The sequence below is a fragment of the Hyperolius riggenbachi genome, chromosome 2 (genome assembly GCF_040937935.1).
Source record: "Hyperolius riggenbachi isolate aHypRig1 chromosome 2, aHypRig1.pri, whole genome shotgun sequence".
Classification (NCBI taxonomy): Eukaryota; Metazoa; Chordata; class Amphibia; order Anura; family Hyperoliidae; genus Hyperolius; species Hyperolius riggenbachi.
The window spans coordinates 234,589,477-234,606,852 of NC_090647.1; the positions used below are offsets into that span (position 1 = coordinate 234,589,477).

At 43.8% G+C, this 17,376-nt stretch overlaps 1 protein-coding gene across 15 annotated transcripts in view; it reads right to left on the reverse strand.

Moving 5' to 3' along the window:
* The window catches only part of DMD (dystrophin), a 3,066,377-nt gene that overhangs the window by 1,681,029 nt on the left and 1,367,972 nt on the right, over positions 1 to 17,376 (reverse strand). For all 15 annotated transcript variants that reach the window (XM_068268325.1, XM_068268327.1, XM_068268324.1 and 12 more), the window contains one exon: positions 2,056 to 2,226. In XM_068268325.1, coding sequence (XP_068124426.1) covers positions 2,056 to 2,226 — 171 coding nt within the window. The remainder of the gene's footprint in view (positions 1 to 2,055; positions 2,227 to 17,376) is intronic.

A 17,376-nucleotide genomic window follows, 5' to 3' on the forward strand; every position in this document is an offset into this window, starting at 1 on the left:
ACCATCAAAAATAATCCAGATTAAAAAGGAGATCTTTTAAGTTAGATATTTATTCAATTTTTAAATATACTTCAGTCTTACATTGTGTTGATAACTGTAAAAATATTTCCATTACATCTGTATATGTATTTTAGGAAATATCATACAACATAAAAAATACAAAATTGCTATTACTAATTTCAATATTATAGGTTGTCCGGTCTCCAAACTGTATGGTTTGAAAATGATCTTGCAATATTTATTTCCTTATATTAATTTTACTTTATATAAGAAAAGAAAGAAAAATAAAAAAAGGTCCCACTTTAACCACTTGCCGACCGCACGCTTATACCGTGCGTCGGCAAAGTGGCAGCTGCAGGACCAGCGACGCAGTTCTGCGTCGCCAGCTGCAGACTGATTAATCAGGAAGCAGCCGCTCGCGCGAGCGGCTGCTTCCTGTCAATTCACGGCGGGGGGTTCCGTAAATAGCCTGCGGGCCGCCGATGGCGGCTCACAGGCTAAATGTAAACACAAGCGGAAATAATCCGCTTTGTTTACATTGTACGGCGCTGCTGCGCAGCAGCGCCGTAAGGCAGATCGGCGATCCCCGGCCAATCAGCGGCCGGGGATCGCCGCCATGTGACAGGGGACGTCCTGTCACTGGCTGCACAGGCCGGATAGCGTCCTGTGCAGCCCGGATCACCAGGGGGGAAAGGTAGGAGAGGGAGGGGGGAATTTCGCCGCGGAGGGGGGCTTTGAGGTGCCCCCCCGCAACATGCCTGCAGGCAGGAGCGATCAGACCCCCCCTGCACATCATCCCCATAGGGGGGGAAAAAGGGGGGCGATCTGATCGCTCTGCGTGCACCCTGATCTGTGCTGGGGGCTGCAGAGCCCACCCAGCACAGATCCCAACAAACAGCGCTGGTCCTTAAGGGGGGGTAATGGGTGGGTCCTCAAGTGGTTAAAGTGTCTTCATACTTATTCTGAAGTTCAAATATGCAAGTCAATCCTACTGTTTACATTCCAAAACAACTTTGACAGTCTTTTCTGTCAAATTTAGCATTTGCCTTTGTGCTGATAAAATCTACAAAGGGATGATATGGAGTGAAAGCACTATTTACAACCAAGAAGGGTTGAGTACACACTGCATGTAGCTTACTTTCACAAAAGCGCAGAATATCAGCCTATATTGTGTATAATAGGTTTGACTTGTATTCTGAGGGCCCATTCCCACTTGGAAAAGCACTAGAGTTTTACACAGGTGATTTTACTGCAATTAGTGCAGTAAAATCACTGAACACTTGCGATTCTGAGCGATTGCGATATGGGCTTTTTTAAGCCCTGTATCACAATCGCTCTGCAATCACGTCAAAATACTACATGCAATGCGTTTGGCAATTGCTGCTAATAGCAAATCACCCGCGATAACTGGCAATCACGGCAGTGAGATTACTACCATTGGGTTACTCAGGCCCAGATTTACATCACAGGAGCCTATAGGCACAGATGTCCTGGCACCCTAGACTTTGCCCTCTATGAACCTAAACTACCAATGAACTGCACCACAAGTGTGCTTGCTGACCCAGCTGTCACTTTCCCTTACTTCCCTTGCCAGTCATAGGTAGCTACAGGTGCCTCTTAGTATTATGTAGCCAGAGGTACCCTCAGTATTAAGTAGCTAGAGATGCCCCCAAGTGTTAGGTAGTTAGAAGTGCCCCCAGACTGAAGGGAGATCTGGTTAGTGGAATTCAGAACCTCTCATTTACACTCTACTCGGGACTGCATAGGCAAGGCAGGAGTGAGGCACATCATCAGGCACCTGTAGGCACGTGCCTACAGTGCCTTATGGTAAATCTGGCCCTGGGGTTAATATTGCGCTAGCGCTCTAGAGTGAAGTGAAAGTGTTTCATTGCAAAGGGCTTAATGAATCAAGCGCTACATGTAACAAAACAAATCTGATTAGCTGAAATGGGTAAGACAAGACACGCACTTTGATAAAGCTTATTTTATTCTTTCCTGGAAGTCATAAGTCTTTGCTGAGCTTTATTAGTAAAAATAATTTTGTGGATTGCTTACCTTGCTCCAGGCAATCTCCTCCTCTAAGTTAGCTGGCATGCCCTCCTCTGAGGACCTCTTTGTTACTTCAGCATCTATCATGGCTAGCCATTCTGTCAAGCTACTTGTCTCTTTTCTTAACTTCCTTGATAGTTTTAGACTTTTTTCTAGGATCTGTTTTCCTTCAGTCACCTGATCAAAAGATAAAATATCAGTAACAAGGGGTGAAAAATTTGCTATCATAAGACACTAAACATCAAACTATACAGTATATATGGCGAGTTATACCAAAAACCTGAAAAGCCTGAAACTAATTGGGAATTTTAGTTCAAAAAGGTTCATTTAAAAGGTACAGAATAATGTTGTAAAAAAAATTAAAAATAAATAGTTGCCAGTTTTTTAAGGGAAACAAATGTATTTAATTTATTTAACCTGAATAAATCTGTGCCCCCACAAACCATTAATTTATAGAAAACCTTCAAATGACTTACTTGACAAAAGTAGGAAGGTCCTAAAGAAAAACTTTATCCAGCCAAAAGCCAGTTTATTGGGGATACGGAGGGTTATAGCAATGAGTGCAGAGTGCAAACACACAAATGTGTATAACCTCCTTAGTTATCAGAAGTCCAGCTCGAAAAAAAGCTAGGAGCAGTTATGCCGAGCTTAACTCGTGGTAGCTTCCGGGAGCCGCCATTCTTCTTCCTCTTCTCCAAGGCGCTGCTTCCCCCTGGTGAGATCGCCATCTGTCATCATGATGACAGCCAGCAATCTCACTACAGGGTTACATCACCACCCGGTGGACGGAGGGAGAATTGCAACGCTGGATCCCAGGGAGGTGAGTGAGTGCTGGGACTGCTGCAGATCTTTCTGCAGTGTGATTTTTTTCAGGTTTTAGGGTCTAAAAGCATGCTAAAAAATTGCACCACTTTTAGAACCTAAAATCCGGAAAGAATCAGACCACCAAGGGAGTTACAGAAAATCTGTAACAAAAAAAACTCCCCTGGGGGGTACTCACCTCTGGTGGGGGAAGCCTCCGGATCCTATTGAGGCTTTGTCCATCCTCCTCGGTCCCACGGTGGCGGCGAAAATCCTCCCGGAGCGGCGGTGACGTAAATATTTACCTTTTGGCTCCAGCGCAGGCGCAGTATCCGCTCCTTCCCACGGAGAAAGGTGGAAATAGCCAATCTCCGTCAGGCTGCTCTACTGTGCAGGCGTGTTTATAGGGCATTCCTCAAGCCAAATACTTTTTTGTTTTTGTTTTAATTCTCTAATTACCTATAAACTAAACAAGCCTCGCCCACAGTTTTTCAGTAAGCCTTGGCATTTTCAGACAGTAGCAAGGGCTCATGGGAGATAAGTCTGGGCAGAAGGAGGGGGAGATATTACTAGCCAGTGATTTCAGAGGCAGAGGGGAGGAGGGAAGAGGAGGGGGGATTTGTTTTTTTTCACAGGCTGAGTGCTGAAGATGCAGATAAGCGTGCCTGTGAGTAATGTTTACAAACAATATGGCTGCTGTCATTGTATCACAGGAAGAAATAATCATATTCTATTGAAGCTGTTTGCAGCTAGATTTGCTGTGTAAACTAAACTAAACTTTAGACAATATGTATAGACAAGTTACTTGTTATAGTTAGTTTTTCATCTCGGATCCACTTTAAGCACATCTCCTGTAAATACACACCATTGTTACTTACGGGCGCTTATTCGATAAACCTTTCTCCTGAGTCTTTCCACAGGAGATATTTTCACATTAATAAAATACCTTTTAAGCCCCCTGCAAGCATGGAAATATCCTAAATAAGGTTAATAATATCACTTTTCAACCTAGTTTTTGTGTTTGTTTTTGTTATTGCTAGACACTAAAATGTTATTCTGTGTGTAAGATGAAAAATTGTTTCCTAGGAGAAAACATGGGAGAAAAGTTAATTGCATGGGAGCCACTGTCTCTTCGCTACTCCTGTCAGGTCTCCCTAAATACAGGTGAAGCTCAAAACATTTAAATATCGTGCAAAAGTCCATTTATTTCAGTAATTCAACTTAAAAGGTGAAACTAATATATGAAATAGACTCATTAAATGCAAAGCGAGATATTTCAAGCCTTTATTTGTCATAATGTTGAGGATTATGGCTTACAGGTGATGAAAACCCCAAAATCAAAATTTCAGACCATTAGAATACGGTGAAAATGTTCAATATTCTAGGCTTAAAGTGTCAGACTCTAATCAGCTAATTACTCCAAAACACCTGTAAAGGGTTCCTATTGATATTTTGTATATTAGTTTCACCTTTTAAGTTGAACTACTGAAATAAATGGACTTTTGCAAGATATTTGCATTTTTTCGTGTGTCACTAGTAAATACCACCCTCACCCATTTCCAAAACCACTAAGACCTGGGACCCACTAGCAGCACTTTTTTTTTAAATCACATTCCACATGGGGATCACGCACATAGCATTACTTAAGCAAGATCCTTTTAAATCACATGTGCTTATCAAAATGCTGCTTGTGGGTCTCAAGCCTCACATTGTTCTAGCACCATTACTTACTTACTGGTTTAGGGTGACTCGTGCTAGTCTGGGTTCAAGACTGTAGAAAGGCAAATAATAGTTTTCACTAATTAAAACACAAAGCAAGTGTTTTTTATATTTCCCTTGCATTGTTAAAATGAAATACTAATTGAATACAATGTCCTCTTGCAATCGGTGCATTATCACTGCATAACAAATGATATATTATATGGTATTTTCTGAAATTCCTCCACAGGGACAGCAGTTTTATGAAAGGCAATTACAAAGCACTCAGTTAAAAACTTGTAAGAAAACTTGCTTATTTATTTGAACAATTACAGACCTCATTCCCTTAACAGATTTTTGCTAAGGTAAACATTGCACTTTGCTTTGCCCAGAAAGCCACAACTGAATTTGTATGTGAACCTTAAAGTAGAATTGAAATGCTGCCATCTACAGCCCATTTGTTACAGCGATTTCTAAGGTACAGTTTAATTTGCTGTTATGTGAAAGAAGGTGCTTTTTAAAATCCATATTGTTCATAGTAATAATCACATAAGTAGCAAGGAGCATAAGAGTGTTTACAGCAATTTCGGCCAGCATAAGCGAAACATGAAGCTGATCGCACAATGGAAAGGAACATAAGTTCCTCCATAATCAAGCAGGCAATTTACAGCAAGGGATCAATGAAAGTCACTAATGGATTTCCTGCATGCTCCTTCTTTGTGTTTTGAATTGTTCTCATCCTAAAATGTCACGGTAAACTGTGGCAATATGTTTACTCTGAATGTACTTTGGCTTTACAGAGCAAAATAAAATGGGTAAAAAAGGTTACAGCCAGAATTATTATTATTAATGTTTTGTGAAATACAATTGTATGATCTAAATTTAATACATCAAACTTATGGAACAAGTACATCTTTGAGTGATGGTGCAAAAAAGTCACAACTGCAGTTGATTGACAAATGAAAGTTAGTTGGACAAGCACGCTATTCTGAAGTGTTTTAACTGTAGAAAGCCCATTCAAAATCATTGTGATTTGTCTGCTGATGTGATTCTTTGAAATATACTTAAAGAATAGATCTGCTATTTATATGTGTCTGTTCATATCAGTTCATAGTGCACCGCATAGTGCAAGGCCATCACAAAAATGTCCAATACTTACAATAATCACTTCTTCATACTATTTCATAGTGTATTGCAGTTTTACCGCGCACCATATACAGTATCCCAGCTTCTAAATTTTGACCCAATTTTCCATTCTGCAAAAATGGATCCATTCTGTTAAACGACCCATATGCGCCACAGCTTTCCTCGGATTGTTTTCAAAGTACACACCAACTTTTCAAATGCCCCAAAGGCTACGCCAGCTTTTCTAGGTTGTGTCCTAGCTTTTCATCGGGACCCCTATACAGCCATTACATATTCCGTTCTGCCATAATGTTGCAGTTTCTTGTATGACCCTCTCCCCTGATCTGCTGTCAAGTCACTAATCACTGAGGGTGCACATTTGTGCCATCAGGCATTGCACAGTTAATTGAGGAGGCAGGACCAAGGAGACCAGGCTTCAGACACTTGTGAGATATCTAGAGAAGGATGAAATAGAGCCAAAAAGACCTTCAAAAAGTAAGGGGTGGGCTACATATTCAGGCCACAAGTATTTCCAAGGGTAGGTGCAGAAGTAACATTTGTAGCTTCCTAATGAGGCTTGGTTTGAAGAATGTTCAGAGCCAAGAACACCAGTGCCCTCCTCACACTTCTACCTCTCTATGGGCCATATCCTATTCAAGGTGATAAGTAGCTTGCAGATGTGAGCTACTTATCACCTTGCCATCGCGCGAGGATTACCGGCAAATCCTATTGCCCATATCCTTCGCGCGATGGCCGATCGTTAGGGAGCATTACTCAGGCGAAAGCCTGAGCGATGCTCCCTTTTACCGAGCGATGGGGAGTGAGGTTTACGCTGTGGTGCTGTCCATCAGCACCACGGCCTCACTCCCCACACATGCGCACTCGCCCGGCTAACATTTTATTGGTTCAGACAGCGGACCAATGGGGAGCCCAGGCTGCAGACTAAATTTTCGTAATTTCACATTACTATAATTACGCATGCGAAATTTGCGATTACGATGCGAAATTACAGTAGGCGAGTGACGTCGGGTGTGGCGTAGTTACAATGTAACAAGGTTGTTACATTGTAATAACTTTGTTATATTGTAACTGATAGAACATTTCCAAGGCTATTGCGAGGGATCATTTATTTAAAGGGACAGGTAAGTATTAATGGTTAATTAAGAATATTAAAGGACTTTTTTCGTGGTTATGTTTTTTGTTCAATTAAAATACTTTTTCTAAGTGTTTGTGTGTTTATTTACTTTTAACTCTTAAAGGAAATGGGTAAGGGGTACAAGTACCTCTATACTCATTTCTCCTGGGAGGGGGGGTGGGCATCTGGGGGACCCCTTTTTAAAGGGGACTCCCAGATTCCACCATGAACCCCCCCCCCCCCAGGAAATCGCGGCCTCCACCTCCACCGCCCATCGGAGGTGGAGAAGAGCCCCTTGTCCTTGGATTGGACAAGGGCTCGGAGGGGGAGGGGAAAGCTTGGCTGCCCCTCCCCTTCCGAGACCCCCCAATCCATGGACCATGCGGGCTGGTATAGTCAGGGTGCGGAGCCCCACGCGGCCGGTGCTCCGCATTCTGGCTATCCCAGCCTGCATGGGGGACAAGGGGTTAAAGAGGTCTGGGAGGGGGGACCCCACGTCGTTTTTTTTTATATTTCCCACACTCAGAACGAAGTAAGTAAAACTCTTCCCACTTGGGGGAATCTATGAAAATAATACACTATTGTTACCTGTGCAAAAAAACGGACATTTTCCGCATTTAAAAGACATTTTTGCCCTTGAAACTTAAAAATCGATTTTCTCAAAAACTTTAAGGTCTTTTTGAAAAAAAAATGTTTCCTCTTATTCCCACTGATCCCCTTAATATACCCTGGGAATTTGGTGTTCCTAAACTTTAAGCAGGCTTTGCTATTAACCGTTAAAGTCGGCGGGTTTTTAAATGTATACATTTTTACTTTGAAACTTTAACATCGATTTTCTCAAAAACTATAAGGTCATTTTGAAAAAAAAAAATTTCCTCTTATTCCTCCTGATCTCCTTAATATATTCTCCAAATTTGAGGCTCTTAGCATTTAAGGGGGCTTTGCTATTAACCCTTAAATTCGGCGGCTACCTAACATTGATCCATGCGTCAACTTTTCCGCTTGGGAGCATGGCCATACGCATAAATTTCGTAATACCCACTGTAATGCGAAAATCACGCGAAAATTACGCTAACGCGAAATTTCGCGAAACCCTTCTTCATTACGATTATGTACTTACGGCCATAATCGTAATTACACTAATTACGCGAAATTTCGCGAAATCGTAATTACGTCATTACGCTCATCTCTATCAAAGATGCTTTGCCCGGGCTCCTTCTATGCGGACAGTAATTACAGTGTTAGATACACTGTAATTACGCGACGGATTTTGCGGCGAGAGGCGGCGGGTGATCTGCGGCGGTATGTATGCCAACAGGGGTGCCGGTGCAGAGCTGCGCGGGGGCTTCTAAACTGTGTGGCGACCCGACGGGGAGCTCTGGGGGTCTCCTTATTAAAGGAGACCCCCAGATGCTGCGGCGATGACGTGCGTTAGCTAGTTTAGACCTGCTTTTTGCAGGTCTAAGGTAACGCTCATGTCTGCCGGGAAGCATCCCTTCCCGGAGACATGATAAGGGTAATTGGATTCGGTGTTAAGAACTCGCTGGGCGATTATATCACCCAAGCGAGTTCTTTTCCACCTGGGGGGGGTCTAAAGTTTTATTAGATTAGGCGATGCCCCCATTGCCTAAGTTAAGAACTCGCCAGTGCTTAGCGCTGGCGAGTTCAGCAATAGAATATGGCCCCATATGTCCCACTGCTATGCTTAACTCGGATTTGTCTTCATTTCCCTCCAGGTTCAGCCCCTATACATACTTTCTTACAATATTACAACATTTGTAAAATGCTTTACTCCCACAGTACTCCAAGTGCATAGATATGTCTCGGATCAATACATGCATGCAGGGTGGGTTGTGTAGCTGCCCGTCCAAGCCAATCTAAGAACTGAACAGCATAATCTATATGTTCTCTATAGTCACTGTTAAAATAAGAGAAGTTGATAGAAATTTAATGCTAGTTTTCTGTACAGAACAATATATACACCTATATAGGCCTGTTGTATGATAAGCAGAAAAGTTAGCCTGCTGTTACGTTTATTTGTGTGTAGAGTAACAGCCTGCAGCATCAGCTACAATATAGCTAGCTAAGCACAGGACATTACAGGGTTAATCTGAGTACTCCAGTCACCTGACACTCTAGTCCAATCAGAACCCAGCCTCACTCTGAGATCTTCTAGAATCTTCTATCCAGACATGCCAGCAGCCATCTTACAGACAGAATCTTCAGAGCTTATGAGAGAGACAGAGCAGAGAAACTGCCCTTAAGATCCTATGAGGCCAAAATAGGTGAGCTATCTTGTTTTATGTGTACTGATTCATGCTGCTAATGACAATGTTAGTGGTTATATGTTAGAGTCTATACTGAATACTGTTTTTGTATGTTTGCCCCTAGTTCTACCGCTTTCTACGCTTTCTATGCTTGAAATCGCTTTCTACCACTTGAAACTGCTAAGATCACATTCTACCATGTTCAGCCACCAATATTACTAAAACTGTGATCATCTTTGTTCCTGATTCCCTATCCTGATGATGTTACCAATAAAGAAAGTTATTTTTGTACCAGCGGTATGTTCTTAAAGTCTTTCAAGGATCCGAGGACAGTTACAGTAGAACTATTACCCTCTGAGGAGGCGAGAAGACGCACCTCATCAGAGCTAGAGCAGAAGCCATACCAAGTGTGCCTCAGAGTGTAATTGCAAAGCCCTTAAAGTGACAGCGCACAAAAGGTCAAAAAGCACTTTAAAGCTAACCTGCCTTCCCTGTGGCCACAGAGTTCACAAAACACCACAGTAGAAGCAGAAATAGAGCCAAGTATTGCACCCAAGTAGATGTATGCCTTTCCTGCGGCCTTCAGAGTCACAACATTGCCACAGTGAGAGTGCACATATCGACAGGCGCGCCAACGCACAGAGTGAAACAACCACATGCTGCAATTTACCTCGAGCAACTGCACACAATCAGAGCAACAATCCTCACAGCTGCATCTCTGCAAGTAAAGACACAGACAGTCTGCATCCTGTAAGCAACTACAAGCAAGTCAAAGTCCCTCACCTTGCATCTACATCTGTAAAGACTGATCCTTAGTGAATCCTAACTTCTGTTTCAAAAGAGACACTAATATTAAATCAGCAGTCAAGTCACTGTATCCTGCTCTTCATAATAAGGTCAGAGTTTCCTGTTTATTCCTTATTGATGATTGTGTGCTGAATTTGGCACATCAAGAGACATTTGCATTATAAGGACTTTATGTGTATTTCAACAAAGTTATTATTCCTTTGTGTTTAACTGCTATTTAACTATTTCAGGTCAAAATGTCTGTTTATAGTATTTCAATGCTATTGTTAGAGGGTGAAGAGTTAAATAGTGAGAGATATTCCTTACAGCAGAAGGTATTAGAGTTGAGGGAAACCTTAGAGGCAGAGACAAATCCTGAAGAGATAGAAAGGATAAATTGTGACCTAAAAGAGTACCTGTCTAAGATAGAGAATTTAGAAGTTGAGCTTAGGGAGTCTCAGGCAGTCTCAGAACAGATAGGCCAGTTGAGACAGTCATCTCGTGAGAGAAGACTCACCCCCAAAATGCTAGAATATATGCAACAAGAGTCTGCACAAAGAGAAAGGAAATTCAACCAAATGTACATAAAATGGAAGACGCACACCAATGAGGTTCGCATGAAGCTAAAACTAGAGTGTGCAGAGGATGAATTATCCAACATGATGGATGCTGTACAGAAGCAGGAGTTAGATATGAAGACAATTAGGGATGGGACGAATCCACAATTTCTTCGAATCCGAATCCGGATCCGAATCTAAAAAGGTTCTCGAATATCTCGAACCTTTCGAATCCCGAATCTAACGAATCCTGCACATAAGAATTGTGCGATCCATGCAATAGTTGCCCGCACTATAGGTAGCTAGGTAAAGGTGTCTTCAGTATAGCTAGCAAGGTATAGGGGCCTTCACTATAGGTTGCAAGGTATAGTGGCCTTCAGTATAGGCAGCAGGGTATAGTGGCCTTCATTATAGGCAGCCAGGTATAGTGGCCTTCAGTATAGGCAGCAGGGTATAGGGGTCTTCAGTATAGACAGCAGGGTATAGGGGTCTTCAGTATAGGCAGCAGGGTATAGGGGGCCTCAGTATAGGTAGCAGGGTATAGGGGCCTTCAGTATAGGCAGCAGGGTATAGGGGCCTTCAGTATAGGTAGCAGAGTATAGGGGGCTTCAGTATAGGTAGCAGGGTATAGGGGCCTTCAGTATAGGCAGCAGGGTATAGGGGCCTAGCCTTCAGTATAGGTAGCAGAGTATAGGGGCCTTCAGTATAGGTAGCAGGGTATAGGGGCCTTCAGTATAGGTAGCAGGGTATAGGGGCCTTCAGTATAGGTAGCAGGCTATGGGGGTGCTTCAGTATAGGTAACAGGCTATGGGGGGCTTCAGTATAGGTAGCAGGCTATGGGGGTGCTTCAGTATAGGTAACAGGCTATGGGGGGCTTCAGTATAGGTAGCAGGCTATGGGGGTGCTTCAGTATAGGTAACAGGCTATGGGGGGCTTCAGTATAGGTAGCAGGCTATGGGGGGCTTCAGTATAGGTAGCAGGCTATGGGGGGCTTCAGTATAGTTAGCAGGCTATGGGGGTGCTTCAGTATAGGTAACAGGCTACGGGGGGCTTTAGTATAGGTAGTAGGCTATGGGGGGGCTTCAGTATAGGTAGCAGGCTATGGGGGGGCTTCAGTATAGGTAGCAGGCTATGGGGGGGCTTCAGTATAGGTAACAGGCTATGGGGGGCTTCAGTATAGGTAGCAGGCTATGGGGGTGCTTCAGTATAGGTAACAGGCTATGGGGGGCTTCAGTATAGGTAGCAGGCTATGGGGGTGCTTCAGTATAGGTAACAGGCTATGGGGGGCTTCAGTATAGGTAGCAGGCTATGGGGGGCTTCAGTATAGTTAGCAGGCTATGGGGGTGCTTCAGTATAGGTAACAGGCTACGGGGGGCTTTAGTATAGGTAGTAGGCTATGGGGGGGCTTCAGTATAGGTAGCAGGCTATGGGGGGGCTTCAGTATAGGTAGCAGGCTATGGGGGGGCTTCAGTATAGGTAACAGGCTATGGGGGGCTTCAGTATAGGTAGCAGGCTATGGGGGGCTTCAGTATAGGTAGCAGGCTATGGGGGGCTTCAGTATAGTTAGCAGGCTATGGGGGTGCTTCAGTATAGGTAACAGGCTACGGGGGGCTTCAGTATAGGTAGCAGGCTATGGGGGGGCTTCAGTATAGGTAGCAGGCTATGGGGGGGCTTCAGTATAGGTAACAGGCTATGGGGGGCTTCAGTATAGGTAGCAGGCTATGGGGGGCTTCAGTATAGGTAGCAGGCTATGGGGGGCTTCAGTATAGGTAGCAGGCTATGGGGGGCTTCAGTATAGGTAGCAGGCTATGGGGGGCTTCAGTATGGGGGGCTTCAGCATAGTTAGCAGGCTATGGGGGCTTTATTATAGGTAGCATGCTATGGGGGGCTTCAGTATGGGGGGCTTCAGTATAGTTAGCAGGCTATAGGGGCTTTAGTATAGGTAACAGGCTATGGGGGCTTCAGTATAGGTAGCAGGCTATGGGGGGGCTTCAGTATGGGGAGCTTCAGCATAGTTAGCAGGCTATGGGGGGCTTTAGTATAGGTAGCAGGCTATGGGGGGCTTCAGTATAGATAGCAGGCTATGAGGGGCTGCAGTATAGGTAGCTGGGTAATCCTCCTCCCTCCCCCCGCAGCCTCCTCCACTCGTCCCCCTGCATACATAAGGAGAAGCAGCCTCTCACCTCCAGCATCAGCGTGGAGCCCGGAGCAGCAGCCTTCTCCCTTCACTTCCTAGTTCCCCCTAGTGGCCACCTGACCGGCTCTTACTGATGACGCGTAGTAAGAGCCGGTCACTAGGGGGAATAAGGAAGTGTGCAGGAGGTCTGCCGCTCCGGGCTCCACGCTGGAGGTGAGAGGCTGCTTCATCTTATTTATGCGGCGGGCGAGCGGAGGCGGCTGCGGGGAGCGGGAGGAGGACAATTGCGAGCGGGGGAAGCGGCGGATGCGCGGCGATGCAGCGTCGGGATTCGGCGGATTCGGCGAACGGAAAATGGCGTCGGGATTCGAGTCCACGAATCTCGAATATTTCCTAATATTCGAGGGATTCGTGGATTCGCCGGATTCGTCGTCCCATCCCTAAAGACAATATATGATGAGCTAAGGTCACACACAGCACCCTCCCAGGACATTAAGAGGAAGATTGACACCTGCACTGCAATAACAGCAGATTTATTAGGGCTTATGAGAATACAATCAATTGAAACCGACTTTGATGCAGAGACAGAGAGGACAAGGCTACTACAGCTTTATAAAAGGGATTATGCCAAGTCTGTATATGGATCTACAGTTTCAAGAGCAACCTCTTCCAGCAAACATTCTAGCCACTTATCTAAGTGCACAAGTACCTCAGCCAAAAGGGTAGAAGCATGTGCACAACTTGCCGCTATAAAGGCTGTGATTGAGATGGAAGCTGCAATCGATGCACAACGTCTACAATTAAAAAGGTTGAAAAACCAAAGAGACATTGAGGTCATGGAAGCTAAACGTAGGGTGTATGCTGAGGAGGAAATAAAGGAGAATTGTGATAGATCCAGAGCAGCACTACATGAGAGAACAGATCCCTGTCCTTCTGTCCTCACTGAGGAAAATAGAAAGAAATCTAAATCCGTGTGCAGTGAGAGAACAGATTCCTGTCGTTCTATCCCCACAAGTCATCATAGTGACCAAGAAAATGTTGCAGCTATTGCCCAAGCTATACATGAGACAATGGTTCTTACAAGACTTCCAACTCCTGAACCTACTGTATTCTCAGGAGACCCACTGAAGTTCATAGAGTGGAGTACAAGCTTTGAAGCACTTATTGCACGCCGCTGCCCCAATTCAGCAGACAAGTTGTTCTACCTACAGAAGTATGTTAGTGGAGAAGCAAAGAGTGCTCTTGAAGGTAGCTTCTACAGGAAAGATGAAGAAGCCTACAAACAAGCATGGGAAAAACTGAATGCAAGGTATGGTCATCCCTTTGTAGTACAGCGAGCCTTCAGAGAAAGACTTAACAGTTGGCCAAAGATAGGCGCTAAAGAGTATGTTAAGCTTAGAGAGTATGGTGACTTCCTGCAAGCATGTAGCAACGCCATTCCACACATAAAGGGTTTGCAAGTACTGAATGACTGTGAAGAAAATCAGAAAATGTTACTTAAGCTACCTGACTGGGTGACCTCAAGATGGAATCGTCATGTAACTAAACAGTTAGACCAAGGCAAGGAGTATCCCAGCTTTGAAGAGTTTTCTTCGTTTGTCAATACAGAAGCACGCATAGCATGCAATCCAGTGTCATCCCTCCACATTCTGAAACCTTTGGAAGGAAAGCCAACAAGAGAGGTAAAGCGTGCAAAGGCAACTTCATTTGCAGTCAATGCAGTGGATAAAGGCAATGATACCAAGGAGAGTAAGCCTAAGGTCACTGATGTGAAGAACAGAGAGAAAGTACAGACGGATAGTCACACACCTCTTCAATGCATGTTCTGTGGAGAGAACCACTCCATCTACAAATGTCAACAAATGAAGGAAAGGTCTGTAGAGGAGAAGAAAAGATTCATACTGGATAACCAGCTCTGTTTTGGGTGCCTACGAAAGGGACACAGTGCTAAGGACTGTAAGAGAAGAGCCACCTGTGGCATTTGTAAAGGACGTCACCCAACCCCATTACATGAGGAGCACCCAAAGAAGGATAAAGCTTCAACACCCAGTACTCCAATTGAGGGAGAAAGCGTATCCACACTATCCTGCTGTATGGTTGAAAGTGAGAGCAAGAATACTTCAATGATCATCCCAGTGTGTATCTCATCTCCGGGTACAGAAAGTAAGGAAGTACTTGCTTATGCACTACTAGACACACAAAGCAGTAACACTTTTATTGACCAAGAGGTCTGTCAGAAATTGCAAGTAGCCATGGAGCCAGTGAAGCTTAAGCTCTCAACAATTATGGGAAAAGACTCATTGGAAGATAGTCAAAGAGTCACAGGACTAAAAGTCAAGGGACTTTGCTCAGATGTCAGAATAGATCTACCTTCGGTCTATACAAGAGACTTCATACCCCTTGATCGTGAACACATACCTACCTGTGAAACAGCTAAAAAGTGGAAGCACCTATCAGTCATCTCTCATAAAATACCCCCTCTGAAGGAGTACGGTGTTGGGCTCCTGATAGGTTATGACTGTTCTAAAGCACTGATGCCACGACAAATAATTGCAGGAGGGGATGATGAACCATATGCCATCAAAACTGATTTAGGATGGAGCATTGTCGGAGGGCCACAACAGGCTGCATGCTCAAGACAAGTAACCGGGTTATGTCATCGCATATCTGTCAAGATGTCACTAACTCCAAGTCCTGATACAGTAATCAAGATTTTTGAGTCTGACTTTGCAGACACCAGCTCAAAGGAAAGGAGCATATCTCAAGAAGATTTAAAATTCCTACACATCTTGGAAGGAGGCATTGAGCAAAACCAAAAAGGACATTTAGAGATGCCCTTACCTTTCAGAAAACGCCCTTACCTTCCAGACAACAGGAATCTCGCCTTATTGAGACTAAGACGTTTGGAGAGGAAGCTGGGAAGAGAGCCAAAATTCAAAAGTGACTATTTTAAGTTTATGGAAGGCATCATCCAAGACGGAGATGCAGAAAGAGTTGACAATCAACCAGACCTGGGAAAAGTTTGGTGCATTCCACATCAAGGTGTCTATCACTCGAAGAAACCAGACAAGATCAGAGTGGTATTTGACTGCTCAGCAAGGTATGATGGTGTTGCATTGAACGATTATCTGCTAACGGGACCAGACCTCACGAATATGCTGTCTGGAGTTCTCTGTAGATTTCGGAAATACCCTATTGCTGTCATGTGTGACATTGAAAAGATGTTCCATAGGTTTCACGTGAAAGAAGAAGATAGAGATTTCCTGAGGTTCCTATGGTGGGAGAATGGAAATACTAATACAGAGCCTGTAGAATATTGCATGAAAGTTCATCTGTTTGGAGCAGCATCATCCCCAGGTTGTGCCAATTATGGTATGAAACACCTTGCCAGTCAAAACGAAAGAAGTTATCCATCTGCAGCAAACTTCATTAAGAAAAACTTTTATGTCGACGATGGACTTATAAGCCTGGAATCTGCTGACTCAGCGATCAAATTAGTGAAAGAAACCCAAGAGTTGTGTGCAAAGGGAAATCTGCACCTTCACAAATTCATCTCAAACAACAGAGAAGTGTTGGAATCCATTTGCGAATCTGAACGTGCATCAGCAATGGAAAATGTAGACCTCAACTATGATGATCTTCCAGTCCAGAATGCACTTGGCCTGAGGTGGGATGTTGAAAAGGATGAGTTCTTCTTTAAGGTCTCAATTGAAGAGAAACCAGCAACAAGACGTAATATTCTCTCCATGGTAGCTTCTGTGTATGATCCATTGGGATTCTTAGCCCCAGTGATCCTCAGAGGAAAAGGAATACTCCAAGAGCTGTGCAGGCAGAAGCTAGGTTGGGATGACTCTATAACAGAAGAACTGAGGCCAAGGTGGGAGAGTTGGATTAAGGATTTGCCAGATCTTGAAGAGGTCAGAATACCGAGGTGCTTCGCACCCTACAACTTTGGAAAGTATGACAGAATTGAACTGCATCACTTCTCAGATGCTAGTACTTACGGTTATGGCCAATGTTCCTACATCAGGGTGATAAGAGATGAAAAGGTACATTGCTCCCTTGTTATGGCCAAGACCAGAGTTGCACCTACCAATGTTCTCACAATACCAAGGCTGGAACTAGCAGCTGCGGTAGTTTCTGCTTCAATGAGCAAGTTCCTGAGAGATGAATTAGAGTTCAAGATAGATGAAGAGTACTTTTGGACAGACTCACAGGTGGTTCTAGGCTACATAAATAATGAAGCTCGAAGATTTCATGTCTTTGTGGCGAACAGAGTTCAAAGAATTAGAGAAATTACTAATCCAGACCAGTGGTACTACATTGAGTCAGAAAAGAACCCAGCTGATCATGCTTCAAGAGGTCTTAAAGTTTCAGAAATGAAGGACTCAAACTGGTTCACAGGCCCAAAGTTCCTATGGGAAAGGGAAATAGTACCCAAGAAAGGTTTCCTAGAGCTATTAATGTGTGATCCTGAAGTGAAGGTCATTCAAGCCTTAAACACAACAGCCAAGGACCAAAAATTGGCATACTCCTAGGAGAAATGTTCAAATAAACGACATAGTGATGGTCAAAGAAGAGGACATACCCAGAAATCGATGGAGAATTGCTAAAGTTCTTGAAGTCCAGAAAGACAAAGATGGAATGGTGAGAAGAGTGAAATTACAGATGGGAGATTCCAAATTAAGTAAGAGAGGAGAACGTCTCACCACTCCACTCATACTAGAACGTCCTATCCAAAAACTGGTTGTACTTATCGAGAATAATAAAGGACATTCCAAAATGCCTAGCAAAAAGGAAGAAGTAAAATTCCCTTAATTT